The sequence below is a fragment of the Oxyura jamaicensis genome, chromosome 3 (genome assembly GCF_011077185.1).
Source record: "Oxyura jamaicensis isolate SHBP4307 breed ruddy duck chromosome 3, BPBGC_Ojam_1.0, whole genome shotgun sequence".
Taxonomy (NCBI): Eukaryota; Metazoa; Chordata; class Aves; order Anseriformes; family Anatidae; genus Oxyura; species Oxyura jamaicensis.
This window is the reverse complement of record NC_048895.1, coordinates 28924517-28946896: the sequence shown is the minus strand read 5'-3', so window position 1 is coordinate 28946896 and position 22380 is coordinate 28924517. Positions and strand designations below refer to the sequence as shown.

Below are 22380 nucleotides of genomic sequence, written 5' to 3'. Positions count from 1 at the left end.
ATATATATACATGTCTAAATCTAAGGGTAAGGGCTTGCAGTGCTTAAGACATACTTGACTCAGAATTCACATTGCTTTTGTGAAATTTCCTTCTAATTGTTATGTTTTTCCAGTAAAACTTAGTGCTAGATTTTTCAAATTTAGTTAGTAAGAAAGCCTTCATTGACCATTTGATAATACTTTTTGCCTTCAGATTCCTATGATGAAAATCTTCCTCAAAAATTTTAAGTTAGGCAGTTGTGATCTCCTATCAAACGACACTTCACATCCCTTTATTGTGAAAGCATTGTACCACAGTAATGCACTTCTTTCCTTCTGCTCTTGTTTTTGTTTGACTGGTGTTATATAACAATAGAAGAGTTGTCTCTGTGTTTCTATTTCTCTTAAAACCTTCAGGTGGGAAATTCTGAGCAGATTCAAACACAGATTCAAACTCTGCGAGGGAAAAATAGCATACGAAATGCCATACCAATGAGGTTTCTGCCTTTTTTTTTTTTTTGGTCTAGGAAGGATGTTCATCATGGGGTGATGAATCATCTTCCTAAGTCATTCACAAAATAGACTCCCCTTAAACTCCCCTTTTTAAGTGTGCCAAGTTTTCCAGCAAGCTGGTCTCAAATTCATCCATGCTAGCACTACTTGCACTCATATGTCTTACATATTTCGGCTCAGGATGTGGGAGTTTCAAGTGCCTTTTCCACCAAGGGATGATTTGAGGAAAAGGAGGAGGGTGAAGTAATCCTGATGGTCCATATCAAGTACAGACTCAGCTATATAGCAACGTCTACTACCAGCACAGTGGATTCTGTCCTTGCACATTCTTTACTGGCAAGTGAAAGCCCTTGAGCCAAAATCTTGATCTTTTCACAAAGACACATGGGCTGCTATTACTTTCTCTCACCATATCAAGTGTATGCATTGCATTCCTTCTCATCAGAAGACAGCCTCAAGTTGTTATACTTGGGAATTGTCCAATTATTGTTTTTGAGAACAAACTTTATTCTTAAAAACTATCCATTATTTCAATATTTTAATTCATTCTTGTACAATGTTTTAGTGTCTCCTGTGACTATGGTTTAATTCTGAAAGCATTAGGCTCTGCTTACAGTACAACCTTAGTATACTTAAAAATCATAGTAGCTTTTACATTTAATAAATACATCACCTTCCTCCTAGTTTAAGCAAGGAATACAGAAAAAAAGTGGGATTCTTCTCCTTAACCTCTTCAAGATTCTTTATCTGATTGGGACAGGTACTCCATAGTCATGTGGATCTCGGAGTAGTTGTACATAACCCTTTTAGGTCTTCTTCAGGTCTGTAGTGAGGACACCCTTCTCCTCAGCAATCCTCTGCTGAGTTGTTCAGTAAGGTTAACAGTGAATTTATGTTAGAATATTCTGCAACAGCAATTATTTGCCTGGGACTGAGGTGAGGACTAAATAGTAACCCTCTCAGCTGTATTAGATACAGCCAAGACTCCCAGGCATTTACCTCAGCTATTGCCCGTTTCTTTCAGAGGAGTTGCAACTCTATGATTTGCATCATTTTGCATCTCATATTTCTTTCCTTCTGCATCGTAAAGGAACTGCTGCAAGACATCTGCAAGCTTCTTCAAAGCCACAGACCCCTGCCAGAAGAACTATGCAGTCCAAAGACAACTGATCTCCATAAATTAGTTAGAATAGCATCATTCTACCCTCTTCCAACTGAATTGGGTGAAAACAGGAACTAAGAAGGGCGTAGGGCAGAGTAAGGGACAGCCTGAGGCACACCGATGTCTTTGACCTATTCCTCCCAGACTAGTATTATTATGCTGACACTTCGCAATAAAATCTTGTTATATAAATTATTTCTACAGCACAGCCATATTAGAATTATAAAAGAGCTTCTCCAGGCTTTATCAACGTCACCTGATTATTCACTTTTTGAAGTACAAAGTGTTTGCACAGAGTACACATACATATGTAGCGTGCCTTTGTGTTTTCATGTTCCTGTTGCAACTTGTTTTGACACAATGAAAACTTGTTTTGAAAATACTGAACACCTACAACAATCCCTTCTAGGTGCCAGACAACAGGATTTCTTCTCCCGTGACTACACAGTCACAGCCAGCTGGTTTGTTTCACGGAACCTCTAATAATTAATCTCCCGTGTAGAAGACATTTACTACAACTCACCAAATACTAGGATTTGCTGTTTGTTTATAAAAGAACAAAGTCAAAGTTGCTAACATTTTTTTCTTCTTTTTAGAATGCTCTCTTTTAAAATTCCATTCGTCAGGAGCTACCTAATTCAACACCTTTAGCACTAATTAACAAAAGGAACTTAAATTAATAAATTGCTACCTTAATTCCACTAGTGGGTTTCTATTTAGGTCATATTTCATTTGAGTGCTTATTACATCCTCAACAGGTGGTTATATTCCTCCTCCTGCATCTCTGTGCCTTGCATTTAACAGTGACTGGAAACCAGTGCTGAAATTTTCGGCAAGACCAATCTTTTAAAAGCTCTCGTATTCAAGGCGTAGTTTTGTCTCCAATAAAACTCAGATGCGAGACGTTTAAGCAACTCTGCTGTTTTTACTTTACGTACCGCATTAAAAACACATTTTCATTGGGTGAAGCATGTTATGCTGCCTATTTATTCACGGGTACTTCTACAGCATTCCTCACAAGGCTAAAGATACATCAGCACTCACAATAGATTAGCACAACCCAAGTCTCCTTGCTTTCTTATGACAGTGGGATAACAGATGATTAATTCTATGCTAGGCACTTTATGACACAATCATTACAAGAAAATGGTTGTTAAAACAAATGATCTGACTCTGCAGATCTAAGATACTAAAACAATTTAAGTGGCAAATACTTCTCAGCACAATACCTTTTGGTTGCGTAGTCTGAATCACGCTGTAACAGCCAGACCCACACAATGGATACTCTCCAAGTGGCAAAGCCTCAGGAACTAATCAAAGTCAGGCCTATTGTGGCATGCAGTAGACATCCAAAGGGCAACCAAAATCCTAAAGCATCATTTGAATATGAACATCACAAAAATTTATCCAAGCAGAGCAGCAGAACAATAAAGATACCTTCCAGGATTTCTTTATCACTTCAAATATACATAACGATACTTGGCCTGGATTCGTATTACTGAACAAAGCTTCTTGATGCTCTGCTCTTTGGGTTGTGGTTTATAATTTCCTTACTAGGCAGCTTTATCTATAGCAAATATTTTGCTTTTATGTGAAACAATGTTTACAGTTCTCCATTTTATGCATCTCCAAAATTGGCGATGCCAAGCAAACATCTGAAGTGTTTATACAACAGCAAAACAATAGCTCAAATTACTGCTACTGGAACTGGCTAAACTCACAAACGTACAAAGGATTCAGCACAATGCCATTACGCTGCTAGCAATTCTTTCCTGGGTGCCAAAAAAATCATCAAATAATCTATCTTCCTCTTCCAGTATTTCCATATTTCTGCCTTTTTTCCCAGTGTACTTCCTTTTGCAGTGATTTACCTACGCAGACTTCAGTGAACACCTATGGCCACTTCTACCCGGCAGTCTACACAAACGCATTGACCGCGCATGCAGTTTGATGGGCTGGGCAGTAATCAAGAGCCAACAGAGCAGGAGGTCTGCAGTGGGCAGCTGTCAAAACACTAATTTTTAAAGAAATACTGTTGCCTTCAGCTTGGTTGGTAGTACTATATGACAGAAATTCATCTGCAAAACTGCAAACAAAACAAAATGTGTGACCAAAACCATAACAGGAAATCGAAGTAGTAGAACTTGTGAAACTAAATGCGTATCTGAAGTTCAAACATTAAACTTCACTCCAGAAAGCTGTTTTTCTGTGTTTTACTACCAACGCCTATCGCCAGTACAATTTCTTGGGGTTACTGCCATTTTTTATTCAAGTAACACAGAAAGGTGCAGGAAATAGTAATATTTAGAGATATTTTTCAATGGTTTGCTGATTACAGAAATAACAGGTGGCTTTACTCCATATGAAGCAAATAGAAATAAAAATTAAACATTAATTTGGTTGTACATTCCATTTGTGTCTCTGTTCCAAAAAAACTATATTGATTTCATAAATAAAGTCAAGAATTCAACATAGCTCTGCTATAAAAATTAAGATGACTTTGCTGCCTAACTTAGCATAAAGCAAAATGAGTCTTGACAATCTGTTCTAATAACAAAACGACCATAAATATAACAACCTGACTAAAGGCAAAATATAAAGGAAGGGAGTTCTAGGGAACTGCTGTGGAGCCAGGACTGGAGACCATTATGTAGGCTGGCAATTAATGTCTAGCTTAAAGAAACAGCATAAGCAGGGCTGCCACTTAGCAAAAGATAACCTTAGTTCCAAGAATGTACATGTTCCCGAAGGCATGAAACCCTACTGGCAATTACAGATGAAAATTAAAGCTACTGGACATAATCAACTGAATTCATTAATGAAACAGGCAATTTTTTGAATCATCTGGAAATCAAGACTTTGGGGTTTATTCCCTTTTCTGACAGATATTTGGGAATTTACAGAAATGTATTGTGCAGAAACATCCCACAGACGGAGTCCCGAGCCACACACAGCAAAATGAACCTCTACTTTAAAACAGTTTTATCAATGCCTTCTGCTTGCCAGTTCAAGAGATAAACATTTCACTTCCTTCACCTTCTCCACAATGTATATAAATAGACTTGCTTCAGTCAGATGAAGGCTTGTGGTCTTAGATCATAACAGCTTTGCTTCTGCTTTCTCAACTTCCATTTTCCCTGCGGGGATTACTCAGTGCTTGGGGTACCAAGTGTCTGCGGAGATGGGAGACTCTGGAATCTTTCTGTCACAGCCCAGTCACCCTGTTTCCTTGCCCGTGGATCACAAGAACAATATTCCAAGGACATCATGGAAAAATTCAATCTTCATAGAGTCTTTCTAAACACAGTGCAAATTCACACAAAATTTCCAGTCCTATGAGCTACTATGTGATACGCCTGCTCTATTTTTCCTATTTGCTGAAGAGCCATAGCCTTATTGTTCCATTCCAGGTAAAGGTTAACTTCTTAAAGAAACACTGTTTAAGACACATCCTATTTCCTCCTATATAGGTTACATAAATGCACACAGAGCAACACTGCTGCAGAACAATTATTTAGTAGATTATTTAGTGTTGATGCCAGACCGTGCAGCTAAGAACCTCTTTTAAATATAAAAGGCAGGATGAAGAATGAGATGGAATAAGGAGGGTGAAAAGCAGGGAAAGTGTAAGTAGTAGCAGAGAGCAGAAAAGATGTATCTGTAAGGAGTGCGACAACTAGCATCCTTGAAAACAAAGTTTGCTTGCAGGTGAAAGTTGTGATTTCATCATGCTATGCACTTTGCTTTGCCAGATCGCTTATCAAAAGGGGCCGAAGGCAACATACCAAAACATAAAAGAATCCTCCCTGGATATTCATTAGGACAAACCAGTCAGAAGGAAAGGGAGATGCCAAACAGCTGTGATTATAAAAAATATGTTAAAAGAAGCTATTTCTCTTCTTCGCTTATCAGATACACGCTTGACTATAAGAAGTAACAGAAAACCATCAAAAGGTCAGAGATCTCTCCAAATGGCGAAAACAGTCAGGAAAAAACTCTTAACACTTATATTTAAAAGCAGAATAATGCCAACCAAAAATGAAGTTGAGGGACAAATTAGCTGACTCCCTCCAAATAAAAAATAAGCAAATACTACAAAAGCCATTTGAAAAAAAAAAAAAAAAAAAAAAAGAATGCTCAGAAGAAATGAAGTCACAAAGAATAAATGAAACTATTTTTGCATCTAAGTTCACCACAGAGGTGCTTGAAGAGATTGCCACACCAGAACACTTCTTTGCAAGGGACATGCTGAAAGATTTGACTCACACAGAAATGTCAGCCAAAAAGGTAAAGAACAAATCAACAAAACACACACACGCAAATCAGCAGGCCCAGATGATATTCACACCCAGGAGTTCTAAAGAAATTCAAGTGTAAGAAAGTTAAACTCTCAAATAGCTTAAAACCTCCTGCTTACAACAGCTTGGTACCAGAGAAGTGTGATGTCAATTAAAAAAAAGGTCTGAGATAAGGGGAACTGTGGACCAGTAAATGTCATTTCTGTGTCTTATGAATTGGTAGAAACTATTTTAAGAAACTATAAAATTATAAAAAGTCAAGAATTAATGGACTTAAATAAATATGATACATTGGGTAGGAGTCAAATTCATGCCTCACAAAGCTCTGGTCTTCTTAAGGTATGAAAAACGTGGACGAGTGATATACACTGCTTGCCTTTCCAGCAGGCATATGGGAAGGTTTTTCAATGGTTTTAAAAAACTGAATTACCACAGCAGGAGAAAAGATCCATGAGTGGATAAACAGCAGGCCAAGATAAGGAAAAAAAAGATAGGAATGAATGATGAGTTCTCTCAGGGTAAATTCACTTGAGAACTGCACTAGAAAGGGGTGTTTTCACCTGTGTTGTTCAACATATTCCTAACATGACCTGCAAAGGTGAGCAAAAGAAGATGGCAAAGTTTTCTAATGATAACAGTTCCATGAGGGAAGGAAAAATGAGAGCTAATTATGAGGAGCTGGAGATGGCTCACACAATAATGGGAGACTGGACAAATACCAGGCAAAAAGTCAATACTGACAAACATGAAAGGCAGATATGAGAGGAAAATACCTCAATTTTACATACACAAAAACCAGAGTCTCTCAAATACAGATAACAAGGAGATCTTGGTGTTAAAATGTCAGCATAATGCTCTGTACACAGAAAAGCAAGTCAAACGTTATTCGAACTGGGATAAATAGTAAACCAGCCAATACCACTACATCGCCATATAAACGTATGGTGAGCTTACCATGAGTAACATGCAGCCCCCTATCGCAGAAAGAGTAGAACAAATAGTAAAGTTATAAGGAAGTAGGACAATGGTAATCAGAAACATGGATAGACTTCCGTGGAAGTACAAAGTGAGCAGAGTAGGAGAAATGGTGACAGAAAAGATGTGAAAAGGCTCATAAAACATTAACAGTATGAAGGGGATCAGCAGGGATTAATCTTTTGCTGCCTCTTTTGATACAAGAGCTAGGGGTTAACAACTGGGCCTACCAGGAGGTAGGAATGTAAGAAGTTGACAGAGCTAGTTCTTCACACAATACCTTGCTTGCCTGTGCAGTCCCTTGCCAACAGAGTTGTGTGATGATAAAAATTCACTTGGGCTTAAAAAGCTGTTAGACAAACAGAAGAAAAGCTAGACAAGGCTGTTAAAAACAAAAAAACAAACTCTGGATGTAGAAATCCTTGAATATGGTAGAATATGCGATAAAAATGTCACTACATGCTTTTCCATGCACTTCCACAGGCATCTTCCATTGACTATTGATAGAAACATGGTACTAGGTTAAATAAATACTGAGTTTGACTCAGTATAACTGTTCTTTGTGTTTAACACAGCAATTACAAATATTACTCAAAAGACAAGACAATAAGGCTCACCTGCTTGGTTGTTTAATTTGTAATTGATCAAATAACAGTATTTATCTGGGCTGTAAAACCTCAGCTCCTTTTCAAAACCACTTATTTCTTTCTATCCATTTCTCTAAAGAAAGGGAGGACTTTTTTGTTTTGTTTTTGTATCAGGTCCTAACTGTAATTCCAGGACCTAATATAGATTTAGCAGCGTTGATAAATGTATAAAGGAGTTCTCTAAAGAAGCCAAAGCAGTTAGTTGATCATAGTTGTAGAACAACTCCCAACCCTGGTTATCTAAGAACCACCTACATTAAATTTTGGCCTTTAATTCCTATAGAGCAGTTGTCTTCCAACAAGATGCTGTTATTTTCTACTTCTGTCAAGCAAACTCCTCCAGTCTATTCTGTGCACTTCTCTTGTCAGTATAGGAGACTTTTTTTTCTTACTTACTTTGTATCAAAACATAGATACGTACAGTTCACATGCACATATACATGTCTATATGAAAACAGAAAAATGAGTTGCTTAACAGATTTAATTTCTGTGCACTCCCTATAGTACCTATACTTTTCAACCTCAAATAGTTATTTTTCTTCTCCCACAGCCAAAGCTTTAATGAGAAGTGACCAGAAACAAATACCCAGGCCCTTCTGTCTTGGCGGAAATCCACATAATGCATGACAGCACTGAAGATCCCTGGCAGGCACCTGTCAGAAACTAACATACCATATCTTAAGAGTCAGACTTAATTATCCAAGGAGACATTTAAAGAAAAGTACATAAAAAATATGACTCAGTAAGTGTGACTATCATGTACATGCACTATACAGTGTACTGTATGCAGAAGAACAATGTAAAAATAAAACAATATCCTGGAAAAAAATCTAATTAAAAGCTCTGCTAATTTTGCCTTTATATCTTGCAATCAAAATCATGTTATTATTGAGGTTTGCTGGAAAATCAACTGGGAACATGTCACAAGGACAACTGCAACCATTAAATATTTTAACACAACATAGTTTTCTGCATTTGCCTTTATGCTTTTCATTTATAATTCTGATGAGCTGACACTGCCACAGAAAATAAGAGTTTTGATTTAATGGTCTATAAAATCAAATTAACTTGTCTGTAAACTTCACATGGCTTGGTCACCACATCTCTTCTCGCTATGGCTGTCAGAGCATATTGGCCCTTTTGTATTCTGAGAAAGAGTCCACCTGAGGCAACAAAATGACTGCCCTGTTGGATTTCAGGCAAGGAAATCACTTTTGTACTGTTTCCCATACAAGACTATCAAAAACCAAGAAGTTAAACAAGTGACCCAGCTCAGCACATGCTCCGTTCGTTTGTACCCCACTGCTCTTCTCTGTACCCTCTGAACCTTTCAAACATTCAGACATGAACCCACACAAAGAGTAAAGGATAGGTCCCTATGTTTTGTGCTTCTTTCCCCTAGTTCCTTATTTTTTTTTCCTGAACTTTTTTCTAAATTGAAGGTAAAGCAGAACAGAGCCAATGACAGCCAAGGAAAAAGCTTTCTGAGGATCATATACATGAATGCAAAAAAGTTAAATTTTAGAAATCTACTCTTTAAAAATCCCTACTGTGTAAGAAACAATCATGGAATACTTGCAAATAAAATGTGTTACTTTTACAAATAGTGGGGAAATATACTGAAATTCAAAACAAATAATAAAAAATGATTTATTACCTTAATTACACCTATCAGGCAGAGATTACAAAAACGCTGCAGTGTTTACATGTAAACTTTAGAGTGAGGTCCAAGGCATCATAATTGGAAAACAAAAATTTCAAGGAAAGAGAGAAGCCTGTTACTTTAGTGTAATGCAAATTGTATCAACAGATATTCTACCTAAAATGTGGAAGACTTCTCAGTTAACAGAAAATGGATGAGTTGAAAAAAGGGTTAATGTCAATACAAAAAAAAAATCATTAGGGCACTCAAAATATAATGAATGCAACAGCAAGCCCTTGAAATAATACAATTTGAGATCGTCTAAGCAGCTATATGATAATGGGTCCCAAGGCCCCCGAACTGTCCCCTTTTTTCAAATATCCTTTTATTAGACCAAAAGATATACTTCTGTCTCCATACGAGGCGAATTTATTGCTTAAAGCAACCATTCCAGCCCAACAGCTACTAGCACCTTCACGTGATGCACATCTTCTCACTTCATGACATTCAAGGAAAGCATATCGGTGAGGCTGAAAATGTTACGGCCCAGTGCACCAGCCTGACACGTTCAGATCACAGCACGGTTGTGCTGAGCACAAACTGTAGCTCCAGCAGCACTGGGGATGCATAGGAAGCTCACACAAGATGCGCCTGCATATAATCTTAAGCTGCACTTGACCTTATGGCACAGCAACAGCCAATATACAGTTGAGAGCACTTGAGCCCTTTTAAGCTTTTACCCTTCCAGAGCACTGAGTGAGATGTAAAATTAACACCACAATCAGCAAACATCAGTGAATGGCCAGTGACAACAGTCATTCAGAAAGCAGTTTTAACAGCCAAGCTGGAAAAAAGAATACGAACCCTTGGGATGACTTTTTATTGTGATACCAGCTTTAAGCCTCCTGCTATTTTTAATGACGAGTAGGTAGATTTATGTAGTATAAAACAGTAAACTGAGTCCTAACTTGCTCTCCCTGAAGCGTAACCTATGTCTCCAGAGCAGCACTGGATCGGACAGGAATTGGGCCAGAGTGCATCTAAGAACTGAACTTAATTTGTATAAACAAACAAGCTTTATTTACAGTATTCCTTCATAAAATCCCAGGCTCTGAGTCTGCATGCTCTTTAAAGACTCCATTTATGTACGCTTGAATGCCTATTTAAGCAAAAAACAAGAGAGCTTTCCCATGGAAACCGCACAGAGATGGTTTACTTCACACGTACACCACTAACAAGGCTGCTAACTTTCTATAATTTACTGTATTTTCTTAGGCTTGCCATTGTACTTCAGGACAAAATCTTTTGGAGAAACTGCTTACACAGGAGGCCACAGCCGGATAAATAAATGACCTACGAGAGGCAGAACCTGAGATGGGAACTGAGAGGAAACAGTCTCTTGTCAGTTTGTGGGAGAATTTTAATATTTTTGGTGTTGCTGTTTCTAGCTGGAGGAACAGGTTAAATTTTTGTGTTTAGTTGAGAAATGAGAAATCTGGAGGCATCTGGAACCACATTGTTTAAACAGTTCTTGATTTGTCCCTTAGGATTAAATCAAGCCAGAGGGCAATCCTTTGGCTAAGACAATAGCAAAATTCAATCACCAGATGCTATCTCTCAGTGAGGAATCCAAGCCAGTGGGCATCAAAGGAGACAGGTGATGTTAAAAACTGCTTGCTAGGAGACAGAGAAAGAGAAACCTGAATACATGAAGTTTATCAGACAAGTATAAATTGGTCCAATTGTTTCAGAAAACAAAATAAGCAGTTTTTCCCTGTGAATGAAAAAGATTTTGCTAAGCTGAAACTCTGAGCATTTGCCTTTCAGATTTAGGTGATGTGTCTAGGTGTGTAATTTTGCTCCTACTTGTAATTACTACTGTTTGTCTTAAGGCTACAACAAAGGGTTAAGTCCTAACTTCAAAAGAGATGCCTACATCTGCTCAGGGGCCAGAGAGATAAGCAAGGATACCGAGAATTTCAAGTTTGGCCCTCGAGTTGAAGGAATTGGATGGGCTCACCTCTTTGAAAAAAACTGTGAGAAGTCTGGGCACAGAATCAAAGTCCCTTTGGCATGGACTTATGACAGCTCGGCCCATGCACCAGGCTGCATGCAGTTGCTGAAAAGAGGCAGGGGTTGCCAACTGAGGATGAGGAAATCTCTGAGAGACTGGTGGTGCTCCTGCATCCTGCAAAGCGACGTGGTATATACATGCTTCGGTACATGACTGGACAGCTAATGAACTCAGTACAAGAGCAACTAGAACTTTATGGTGTCTAAGGCTGTAGTGAGGAACACAGTGTAAACTGACCCCTCAAGTATCTGAGAATAAGGGTGGAGAATTTGGTCAGACACCAGAACATCAAGTGGTATATCCTAAAGCAGGACCAGAAAAATAAACGGTTTTTTTTTTTTTTGGTCTCAAATGATGCCAAGCACTTGGGAAACCATTTGGCTAAGAGGGAAAAATACTACATATAGGCAGGTAGTAATGGACAGCATTTATAAGTCATCCCTGATTTATCCAGGGCTTAATTTACTTCATTTGAGCAGAGTTGCATTGATTCTAGAGGCTGCTTCACATATCCTTCTTTTCTTTTTGACTGGGGATGAATTGAGTTGGTGTTTGAACTAATATGTTTAATTAGAACACTTTCCTATATACGCCTACATATATTCCCATATACATGGTCTGTAATGTGGCTACAGTAAAAATAAAATAGAATGAAAAATTATTTGGTTGTGTTGAAACATGCTAGCCTATTCTAAGAAGCCCTAGAAAATATTTTAAACAATATTTACATAAGTACTCAATTGTGTTAAAACTGCTCCTTAAAATATGCTAACATGCATCATAACATCGTAGTTTTCTTGCTGTAGATTTATTTCTGGTACCTGCTCAGGAATCACTAGCTGTTCCTGCAAGCAAAGCGCTTTTAACTAGAGCAGCCTCTCTGTCTCTTTGCAGCTCAATGATAGTTATTTCAGACATTGCAGCATGCTTTCTTCCCCCGCTTCTCATCATCTTTCTCATATTACGTATCCAGTGTAAAACTTAGATGCAAAGGCTCAAACATAGGAGTGAATAACCTCAAGAAACGTACATGTGATAGTAAGTGTACACAATTAGTGCTTTTAAAAGTACTGCTATAATACTTCTAAATTTCAAGTGCAGGGCACAGAAGTCCATTTGTATACACCCACTCATAAATGAATGCATTTAGCAGACAGAACATAGGTACTTGTAAGCTTCCAGCTGCAAAATAAGTGCATTTTTTTTTGACTACACAAACATTTTTTTGCAATACAGTCATAAAAAAACCCACAGTGATGCTTTCAGTTATTGTTTCATTTAAAACAAAACAAAAAATGCCATCAAAAACAACAACAAACCATAATACATATAATGCCCTGCTAGAAAGAAAGAAACAAGTCTACAAAACCAAATCATACTTGATCAAGAAATATCTCCCCTGAACACTACAGTATTAAAAACAAATGCTAGCAAAAAAAAATCTACTACAATGTATCAAAATCCAAAATCAAATGTCACTGGATGTTCTCCATACTATTTATTATAAAATCTGCAAATGCTTCAATCATTTACTGTCTGCTTCCATCACTTCCAAATTAAAATCAGTCTCTGACCTTGCCATTCATTTGATTTACTCAGCTTCAACTATTTTCATTTGACTCTTATTTATGCATCTTTGCTAATTTGATTTAATGTTCCGATTGTCATTCAAAATGTTAATTCCAATATGCCTTATTATTTATGCACTTTGAGGCCTTATGTGATGAACGACTCGACTGATAATCAGTGTGCTCAGATTTCTTGCTGTTCTTACATTTTTATATTTTGCAAAATCTAAATACAGAAGCAAGGCCACTACCCATATTGCTCCACCCAGGTGAAATCTGTTCTGCTTCATTAGAAGACAGGGATAGCACACAGTATACAAAAGGAGCACCACTGCCCATGCTAGCTTACCCTTACAACAGAATCACTCTGGGGAGGCTGACCTGTCACCATAAATTAAAGGGGATACTAGGACTGAAGTGGTATTTACCCATGCTGAAATCAAGGCTTGCAGAAAAACTGCAGAGGAAACAGAGATTCTCTGTTTTGAGCCAACAGAGAAAGCAGTTAGAAGAAGAAAAACAACAACAACAACAACAACAAAAAAAAAAACAGAGCTCTTCAGACTTTCAGATAACTTTCTCAAGTTCCGGTAGGACTACCTACTGTGTTGGATTAGGGGTTTGCTCTACCTCCTCCTGTACTTTTGTGCCTTTTTATTACAGCATTATTCCATATCTTTCAGGTTTTTCTTCCTAGTTTTCTCCATCTCACATGTTTCCCTTCAGGGTCCCCCACACACCCACACAAAACCAAGGAATTACTTTGACTGACTGCTATTATGCAGATTACTCCTGCTGTGGGCTATTTCATCCATTTGGATTGGAAGCTCCTTGCAGCAGAGACTGTCGCTACTCCGTGTCTGTACCATGCCTTGCAGAAATGCTCTTGTTTTGATCAGTCCTCTGGCACCAGTGTTATAGGCATGATTAATAACGTATCTGTCCATACGCATATAGGGGAATACTCAGACTGTATTAGAACAGAAACAGTTTTAGCTTTCAGAACATTGGAAAGGTACAGTTTCAGCTGTGAAATTTCCAGCACCGGAATACCGCGTAACAAATAGCAGCCTGACTTACTTTGCTCTCTTGGCCATTTCATTGCCATCCCAGCGTGGGCTGTAAGGGTAATTCTTCTGAGCCTGGGAGTACAGCTGTCCACTGTTAGTGAAGTGGTAGACTGACTGAAATGTTAGGGTTGGCTGGTCTCGAGGAAAGTACAGGGGAAGGTCAACTGAAATAAATAAATAAAAAAAATTAGTAAAATATACCATTGTATGTTTTTTCTTCCTTTTATTTTTGGGGTAATATATGATTCTTTTCTATTGATTCAAAGGTGATAGGAAAGGAGCAGTTGATGATTACTTCTAACATATACTTCTGTATTTCTTAACAATAATGATTCCATCATATTGCTTAACCAATACAATTTTGTAAAATATTGTTAAAAAATGCTTATCTAGTGTATTTTTATGTTAATTATAACATTTACACCATGGTATTGTTCCAGAAAAAAAAAAAAAAACAAACAAACAAAAAAAAACAACAACAAAAAAACCAGTACTTTTCTTCATAGTGAAATTTTCCCTTTCAAAAATACAGAAAATAAATTCTGATTGTGCTTTCCATTCAATAAACAAATTTCTCTTTATCAGCTCAGCTGTAGCCAATTCATTTAGTGCCCTCATGGACATCAAAAGCATCATAATTTTCATTTTGCAGCTATAATTTAAAGTGGTTAAGTGATTTGATAAAGGATGTAGGAAGGTTCAGTCACATGAGTTAGAATATATCTCAATTTGCAGTCATCTGTTAGACAAAAAACCCCCACAAAGCCAAAAACACACTGCAAAGTCATTAATACCAAAAATATCTCACTAAAAATAAAAATCAGAACCTCTTAGTTCCCTTTGCTTCACTGTCTCATGATCAGCTAGCTCTGGTAGAACAATAAAATAGTCTGCAACAGTTAATAATATGGTCAGAAATGTTTCTTTAGCTTAACTTCTGCATTGCTAGATATATACTTAAGATTTTCTTGGTCTACTTTTAATTTCAGGAGAAACCTGTAATTAAAGTGAGTTATCAAGAGACTGAAATAATTTATATTAGAGGTCTAATCTAACACCAAAATTAAGAGAAGAATGTGCATTTTTAAAGGTATATAGACTTGCTTTGCAAAGCCCCTTTGTTTGTACTCTTCCCCCCCCCCCCCCACTGCAATTCTTGAAGTCAACAGGATGAAAGAATACTCCAATGGAACAGTAATTCCTTGTAAATCTTCCATTGTTTTTCCTATTTGGCACAGCAATGAGTTGAATAAATTACTAATGTTATAATTCATGCAAATAAGCCTGGTTACTCAGTTTTCTCTATTTGTCACTTCATAGTCCTGCTTAAAGAGAAGGGAAGAACCCTGAGTTAGTAAGTAGGTTGTAACAACCCAAGTAGAAACAAAAAGAAGTGTCAAAAATCACTATTAACAACAGATTTTAAGAAAGAGAAAGGAACATTACGAGACTGAACATATCCACATTCATCTCCTCTCCAGTGCATTTGGTAATTCGTTACATTTTCTCCTCCTAAATATGTCATGGAACAGAGATCCCAGCACTTCTTTTGAAATTGCTGCTCACGGAATGAGATACCAGTGTAAGGAAGATTTATTTATTTATTTTTTAATTCCATGCTATCATCTTACTAGTTTCTTAATTTTTCTAATCAGGTCTGAATATCTGGATGTGCATCAGCAAAACCAGAACTCCCTTTCCCCTAGATTTCCTTCCATTCAAGCTCGACAAGTAAATACGTTCGTAGTAATGAAGTACACGAAAGTGAATGTGATATCCCAGCTGTAGTTTCAAAATAAAACAAATCACTTAAGATCACAGTGTTTGCTCACTTCGTGACCTGGTGTCTGAGCTACACGTGATAACTCCCCACGTCCTGGTGATTCAGCTCACACAGCAGCTTCCAGCAGACATTTAAATGGTAATGACATGGGCAGAGCTCTGCTAATTTGAGGGCAGATCACTGATGTAACAAAGGTTAGACTCCACGATTGCTTTGTCAAATTCCTCTTTATAACATGATTATTAAGTAGTATCACTGAAAAACATTGGCATATCGAGGCCATTTACCAGAAGGCAAGCTGTCTCCTCCCCTCACAGATGGGACGTGCATGCCTCAGAGTCTCAAGGACTTCACTGCAGAAAGAAATATGAAGCAAGGCTCTCTGCTTCCACATGATAAATATACTTCTTTAGCTCAGAGTGCTTCAACTCTGTACCTCCAGTGCATCTTCTCTTTCTTAAGCACCAGCTCCTTAAAGGAAAACTACTCTATATATTAGTGTGTTTTATTCCTGTGTAAAAGGAATAACAATATTTAGTAACACACTCGAGTTATAATTTAATCTTTATAGTTAAGTATTTTTTCAACAACAGTATCATCAAAATACAGAAGAAAACATTTTATTTTTTATCAGCCAAAAGCTGTATAGGAATTTTCAGGACTCAGCTACATTATACGCTGTTAAATCGTGTAATAAATTTAGAATTAAAACTGTGCATCCCATATCTGGCCAACAGCAGTATTATTCTGAACTGCAAGGAGAGTTTTGAATAATTTGATCTGCTTTTGATTTCTAAAACTGCTTTTCACCTAAAATTGCCAAACTGCCGTTTTTCTAACCCAAGTGTTTCTTTAATACAAGGTGTGGGCTGAGTTCAGATCAAGCAAAAAAACCTGTCCCTAATTTTGGAACACAACCACACCTAAAAGACGAGTAAACAGGAAATAGCCTTGAGCTGTAAAGCATTATACGTATCTCAAGGTAGCCAGCTATTATTTCAGAAGTAGGAAATAAAGGCAAGAACTTACTACTAGCACAGTGGATGCAAGTGCATTGACATTGCAAGTGTACAAAATGCTTGGATTTGATGTTGGCTTACTTATACATGAAAAATAAACAAATACCATTAATATTCAACACTAGCAACGTGCATTGAAGATGAAAGGTCAAATTCTACACATAGTCATGATTACATTTTCATTAGGTGGCACAAACTGATAATGTTTCTTTCTATCTGTCTGTATATAAAATCTGAGTCCACATCTGTGCATTAACACAAACTAAGATCCGTCTTCATGCAATACGTACAGCGGCACAGGTAAGCGTTACCATAATTACATCCCAGGCAACATTCAGACTTTATCATGAAAAACTCATCTCACTTGAAAACAACACACCGCTTTTGTAAATCCACACCTGAGCTACGAAAACTATAAAAGCACGCTTTGGTTTGGCATGGTAGTTACTTAAGACCTTAAGAACTACAAAAACGTATTCATGTTGAATGCAAGTACAATTTCCAAATAACAGCTGACTCACAAAGTACCCTGGTGATATGTCTGCAGAAAATAAGCAGATGACTCATGTCTGTAAATTCCTGAAAGTACCAATAGACCCTTTGCTTAGTCATCTTTTGCTTGGATGCTGGGTTCACGAGCTCTGTAAACTATAATGAGGGATCTAGCTCTTAGTAGGACTCTCTCTTTTTTTCCTCTCTTCTAAACAGTGCAAATTATCTCTCTAAAAATAACTTCATCTACGTAAGTGAGTCACTTCAGCTAGCAAGCTTACACAAGTCATGCAGCTAAGCAGTAATATTTGGTTATGAAGGTAAAAATCTTGCTGTCAAACTCAGCTTTAAAATGAAAATTATGTCAGAGGAAGTCCCATTTACCCCTTCTCTCACAGAAATAGAAACATTTCCTTTGGAAAATATAAACAATTATCTCATTCAGGAAAGTAAAGCTTTCTAATTCAGTTTCATGCTCAAAGTAATTTAATCATGATTTCTTACTTTGGCTTTCCTAAGCATCACATTATTAATATAAGAGGAGCTCAAAGAAGCAGGCTGGGGAAAGAAGCCAATACTATAGCAAAACACTTACTTTCTCCTTTGTTACAATTTACAGATGATTTTTTAAGAGTCAGGTTTTAGAGATCCATAGTGCCGGGAAAATCACATCTTTATGAAAGCTCTACATGAGGGCTGTTTTGGGTAATTAAGCATTGAGTAAATTCTTCAGTGATTGAACCCTAATTTTCCCACACAGTTCATAAGAAAGCAAAAGAACAAGGATTTGCTTGTTGAGAATGAGTCATGCTGTAAAGAAACTTAATTACAGTTTATAAATAGTTGAAGTTGCTCTCTTTTTGAAACAGAAGAAACTATCCAGAGAACTAAGACACATTTGCTTGTCTTAGAATTCAGTGCATACGTATATTCAAAACAGAGTTATCTTAAAGTCAAAATCCTGATTCATTAAGAGCTGAAAACCTGTGCAAGGAATCTATAAGGTTTAACTGCTCATTTTCTTAAAGACCAATCATATGGAGATCTGGAACAGGTTACCTAGTTTGTTAGGCTTTTGTCAACAGCAACAGAGTTGGTTGAGACAGACTTATTAACTCTAAAGTAACGTTTTTAGCATCCTATTTTACAGCTTTGTAAACAGCACATGAAATGTGGAAGGGATGTCTTGGCAAAAGAATATTCCAGTGCTGCTACAGGGTTGCTGAAGGAAAAATGCTCAGAAAAAAAGGCAGCTTTATCAGTGTTCTCCTCCCTCCCTTTAAGTACTGGAGAGAATAGAAGGAAAAACAAATTCATGCTTGAAATGCATGCTGACCATGCAAATATTTAAAAGTATTCAGTTGGCAACACTTACAGACAATTTCCCATATACTGTTCCCCTGCTCTACAGAAGCTGTTTGCCCACCCTTTGTGAGACAATGGGTAAAATCCAGATGTTTTCACAGAGGTCAACATTTACTCTGGATGTTACGTACTGTTTTAATGCCAGGATGATCTTACAGTGGTTATCTTATTAACCTTCTGGCTGCTTGAATCTGCTACAGTTTATTGCACCTGTAATTTGTTTTACACCCATAAACAATGGCTGATCTGGATATTTTACTGCCGAGCTTTCTACTTCTACAAGCTCTCATTGACTGCACATCCTTAATTCAATCTACACTTGGTTTATGAGGCAGCCTTCAAATACTGGACAACAAAGTATTCTTTCCAATTCATAGGCTGACCAGAATGCACCAAACTTGACTCTGTTTTCCATCCCATTGGACAGGTTTTACCACCATGCATTTATTTACTGCACAATATTGAAGCCTTGCTCTTAATAAATACGTGTTCATCTCTTCATTAGTTTTTCCATGTGATGATTCTAATCCCCATAAGATGACAGCTATGTAAAACAGTAAAAAAAAATAAATTGCTTCACAGCATCTTTGTGAGCTGAGAGGCTATTTAACAATTCCAGACAGGGAATGAAGGAACTAAGAAAGGATGGCCAGTGTGCCCACTGACTGCTGAGTGCCAACGTGTGGCACCCAAGCTTCTGAGACTTCCTAACAGTTCACACCTCATACAGCCAAACACAACCCTTTCTGACTGCCATGGCAGGTACATCAGAATAAACCATTAGTGGACATGTGAAAAGTTTTAAATGATTTCACCAGAAGAACAAGAAGGGTACAGGAAAGATGTGCTAAAACCAAATCTCCAGAGAACTCTGAACAGTCACAGCCTGATACTCCCCGTTCTCTTCCTGAAATCGCCTGACTCACCCCTTGCTTATCATCCAACTTCGGCCAGAAACTGCCTCTGCATTCAAGTATTTCTGATGAAATCAGTCATGAAAACAGGAAATACGTATCCCAGGCTCCAGAACTATCTCTGGATAGTACATATTCATCATCGTTTTGCTTGCTCTTTTTTCGGTTCACTGAATTTCAACATCCTCCCCGCTAGCCCAGACCTCTGCTTGCCCAGCTCATGATGCTGGGAAGAAGCACTTGGGGATTGGAAGGAAGGGCCTCAACCTGAGAAGTTCCTTGAACTCATACCTCTCCAGTTTTTATGAGGTGTTAATGTGGATGAGACCCACATAAATTTACAATGCAACTTGGTGGTAACACAGATACCACGCCATATAATAATGCTCTTGACACATCTATCAAGCTCTGTGTTAAAAAGATTTTGGCTGGTGGGTTTTCTGACGTGGCTTCTCCTATGGGAAAGCTGTTCCAGACAGCCTGTACGCTGGGTGAAAAATCTTCCATCTAACTTCAAGGCAGAACAGCTATGTCCATTTTTTTAAAACAGAAATTCCAGTATAGGAAGCCTTAAAGGAATCATACTGGTCACTGGACCTATGGACTAACCTGAATAGGTTCAGCCACAAGCATTCTGGGGACTGTAGTGGCTTAGCACAGATCTCTGCAGCGGCAGATTTCAGGCTATTTTACCTAGTGAATCCTTCCTTGACTCTTTTGTGCTGAAGGCCTTTAGCCTACATTCTACTGGCCAAATTAAAAAAAAAAAAAAAAGACACGAAAGGGTCAATTTGGCTCAAAATACACACAATTACAAAATACCACAGCTATCCTGCTTTGGTGCATAATGATGTAGTCTTACAAGAATGAGAGTAAGGATGACAAATAACATAACAATGCTATTAGTGTGGAACTTTAGGTTAACAGAGCACAGTCATACAAGTTTGATTCTGTTAATAGACGAGAGCAAACATCCTTCCTGGAGAAATACAGGTTCTTTGCAGGAAAATGCTATTTTGAAAGCAACATTTCAAAATTTCAAGTGTAAAATGAAAAGCTGTTTGTGGAATTTTAGCTGAGACACTTAGGGCACTTTGGGTGTGTTGATAATCACAGCTGTTTTCAAAATAATTAAGTCTGCCATCGCTATGTGAAACATCCTCACCATCAGCAAAATGAACACTTGTAGAGTAAATAAGATGACTTACATACAAAATGCTTCCAAATATGTAAATACTATGAAAAAAAGTGACAACATTTTTTCTTTAACTGCATCGGTTATATATTAACTGAATGCACTTTAGTAAACAAAGGAAGATAAAAATGGGAATGTGGCAGACTGTTTGTGGTAACTGGTAACGGAACAAGGGCAACATCTGGAATTATAACAATTTTGGTGAGTATATGAAATTAACAGCTCCTTCTTTTGTACTGGGAAAGGGATCTGGCAGCAGAACAGCTCACTAAGGAGCCAGCATTTGTATAATGATTGATCCTCGTAGCTCCACGAAATTTCCTGACCCTGACAAGTCAGCACAATATTCAAGAATGGGAAGGAAGTTAGGACCCCAATGAGACGTTTAGAAGTTAACATTATTAGCTAGTCATTTGCAAGAATTCATCTGGGATAAGGAAGGAGGAAAAATGCTGATGAACCTCTTATTGAGAACTGTTTTAATGTGTTACCTCCAGAACGCACGGCTGTTATTGTAAACACTGGCAAATTCCCAGTTTGTAGTTACTTTGGTGATGTTCGTTGTGACATCAATGAATGCTTAAAGGAATATAATTTTATTTTTTTCTATTTTTTTTTCTAGTTGGATGGGAAGGATTTTCAGCTACTATGAGTCTGGGTGAGATTCAAAATAAGCATTGGTGCTTTCTCAAAATTTTTGCACCATCAGTATGTCCCATCCCCTATTGTGTCTTATAATAATATAACATCTTTTACAGAAATAGCTATCTTCAGAGTTGAAAACACAGAAGTCATTATTTCTAACTCCACAGCTCTTAGACAGCTCTTCAATCTTTCTGAATAATGGAGACAATGACTTGTGATGGATTAAACTGTTCTGACACATTACAGAGAGTAGATTTGTTTACTTTGTGAATTTCTATGAATCTGAAATACATGTATCATTTAGTTTTTTTTTTTTTTTTAATGAAGTACAAAACAATTTGTTATTTAAAGAGGACTGCATAACATTGCTGTATCAATCTTGTGGTTCTCATTACACTGATAATGGGAACTACAATATAGACCAATGGCAACCAGATTTCTTTTTTGATTACTATTGTTTCTGTTTTCTTTTGATATAGACAGATGATATGGTTGTAAGAATATGTCATGTCTTTGTCATAACCAGTATCTGTTTTTTAAAGTGCCCCATTCTTCATTCAAACATAGCATTTTAAAAAAATATGACCTTCAGTTGTTTAAATACCTTAAGTTTCAGTGTCCTACAAACAAGACTATCAAATTCTTTGTTTAGTCTTACAGAGGAACTAAGTAACAGATCAAAGCAAGAGATTCTTCAAACAGTTCTCAGTTACATTTTTAGACCATGAAAAAGTGATGTAACAACCTGAAAACTGCTTTTTAATGCCCTCTCTCTTTGGAGTGTCATCTCTCACCTCAACTGAATACTCCTGGACTTTAACAGCAAGACTGGACTACCTACTAAAAATATCCCATGGAATATCTCATAATCCTATTCTGAACCCAAATAAATGGCACAGTGGCCTCACAGGTCTTCTCATTCTCTAATTCCTGTAACCACGATTACTTTAAGACAAAGGCTTTTTATTTTTACCTCGTTAGCTTCAGTCAGTGACATCTATTTTGCTTTATTTTTACTTCAAATTCTCAAAGATCTTCA

At 37.4% G+C, this 22380-nt stretch overlaps 1 protein-coding gene across 3 annotated transcripts in view; it reads right to left on the bottom strand.

The window, feature by feature from the left end:
* The window catches only part of BABAM2 (BRISC and BRCA1 A complex member 2), a 168112-nt gene that overhangs the window by 8107 nt on the left and 137625 nt on the right, over positions 1-22380 (bottom strand). For 2 of the 3 annotated variants that reach the window (XM_035320764.1, XM_035320765.1), the window contains exon 11: positions 13939-14092. In XM_035320764.1, coding sequence (XP_035176655.1) covers positions 13939-14092 — 154 coding nt within the window. Of the gene's footprint in view, positions 1-13934; positions 14093-22380 lie in introns of those variants that run through there. The other variant, XM_035320766.1, reaches the window with a different exon arrangement.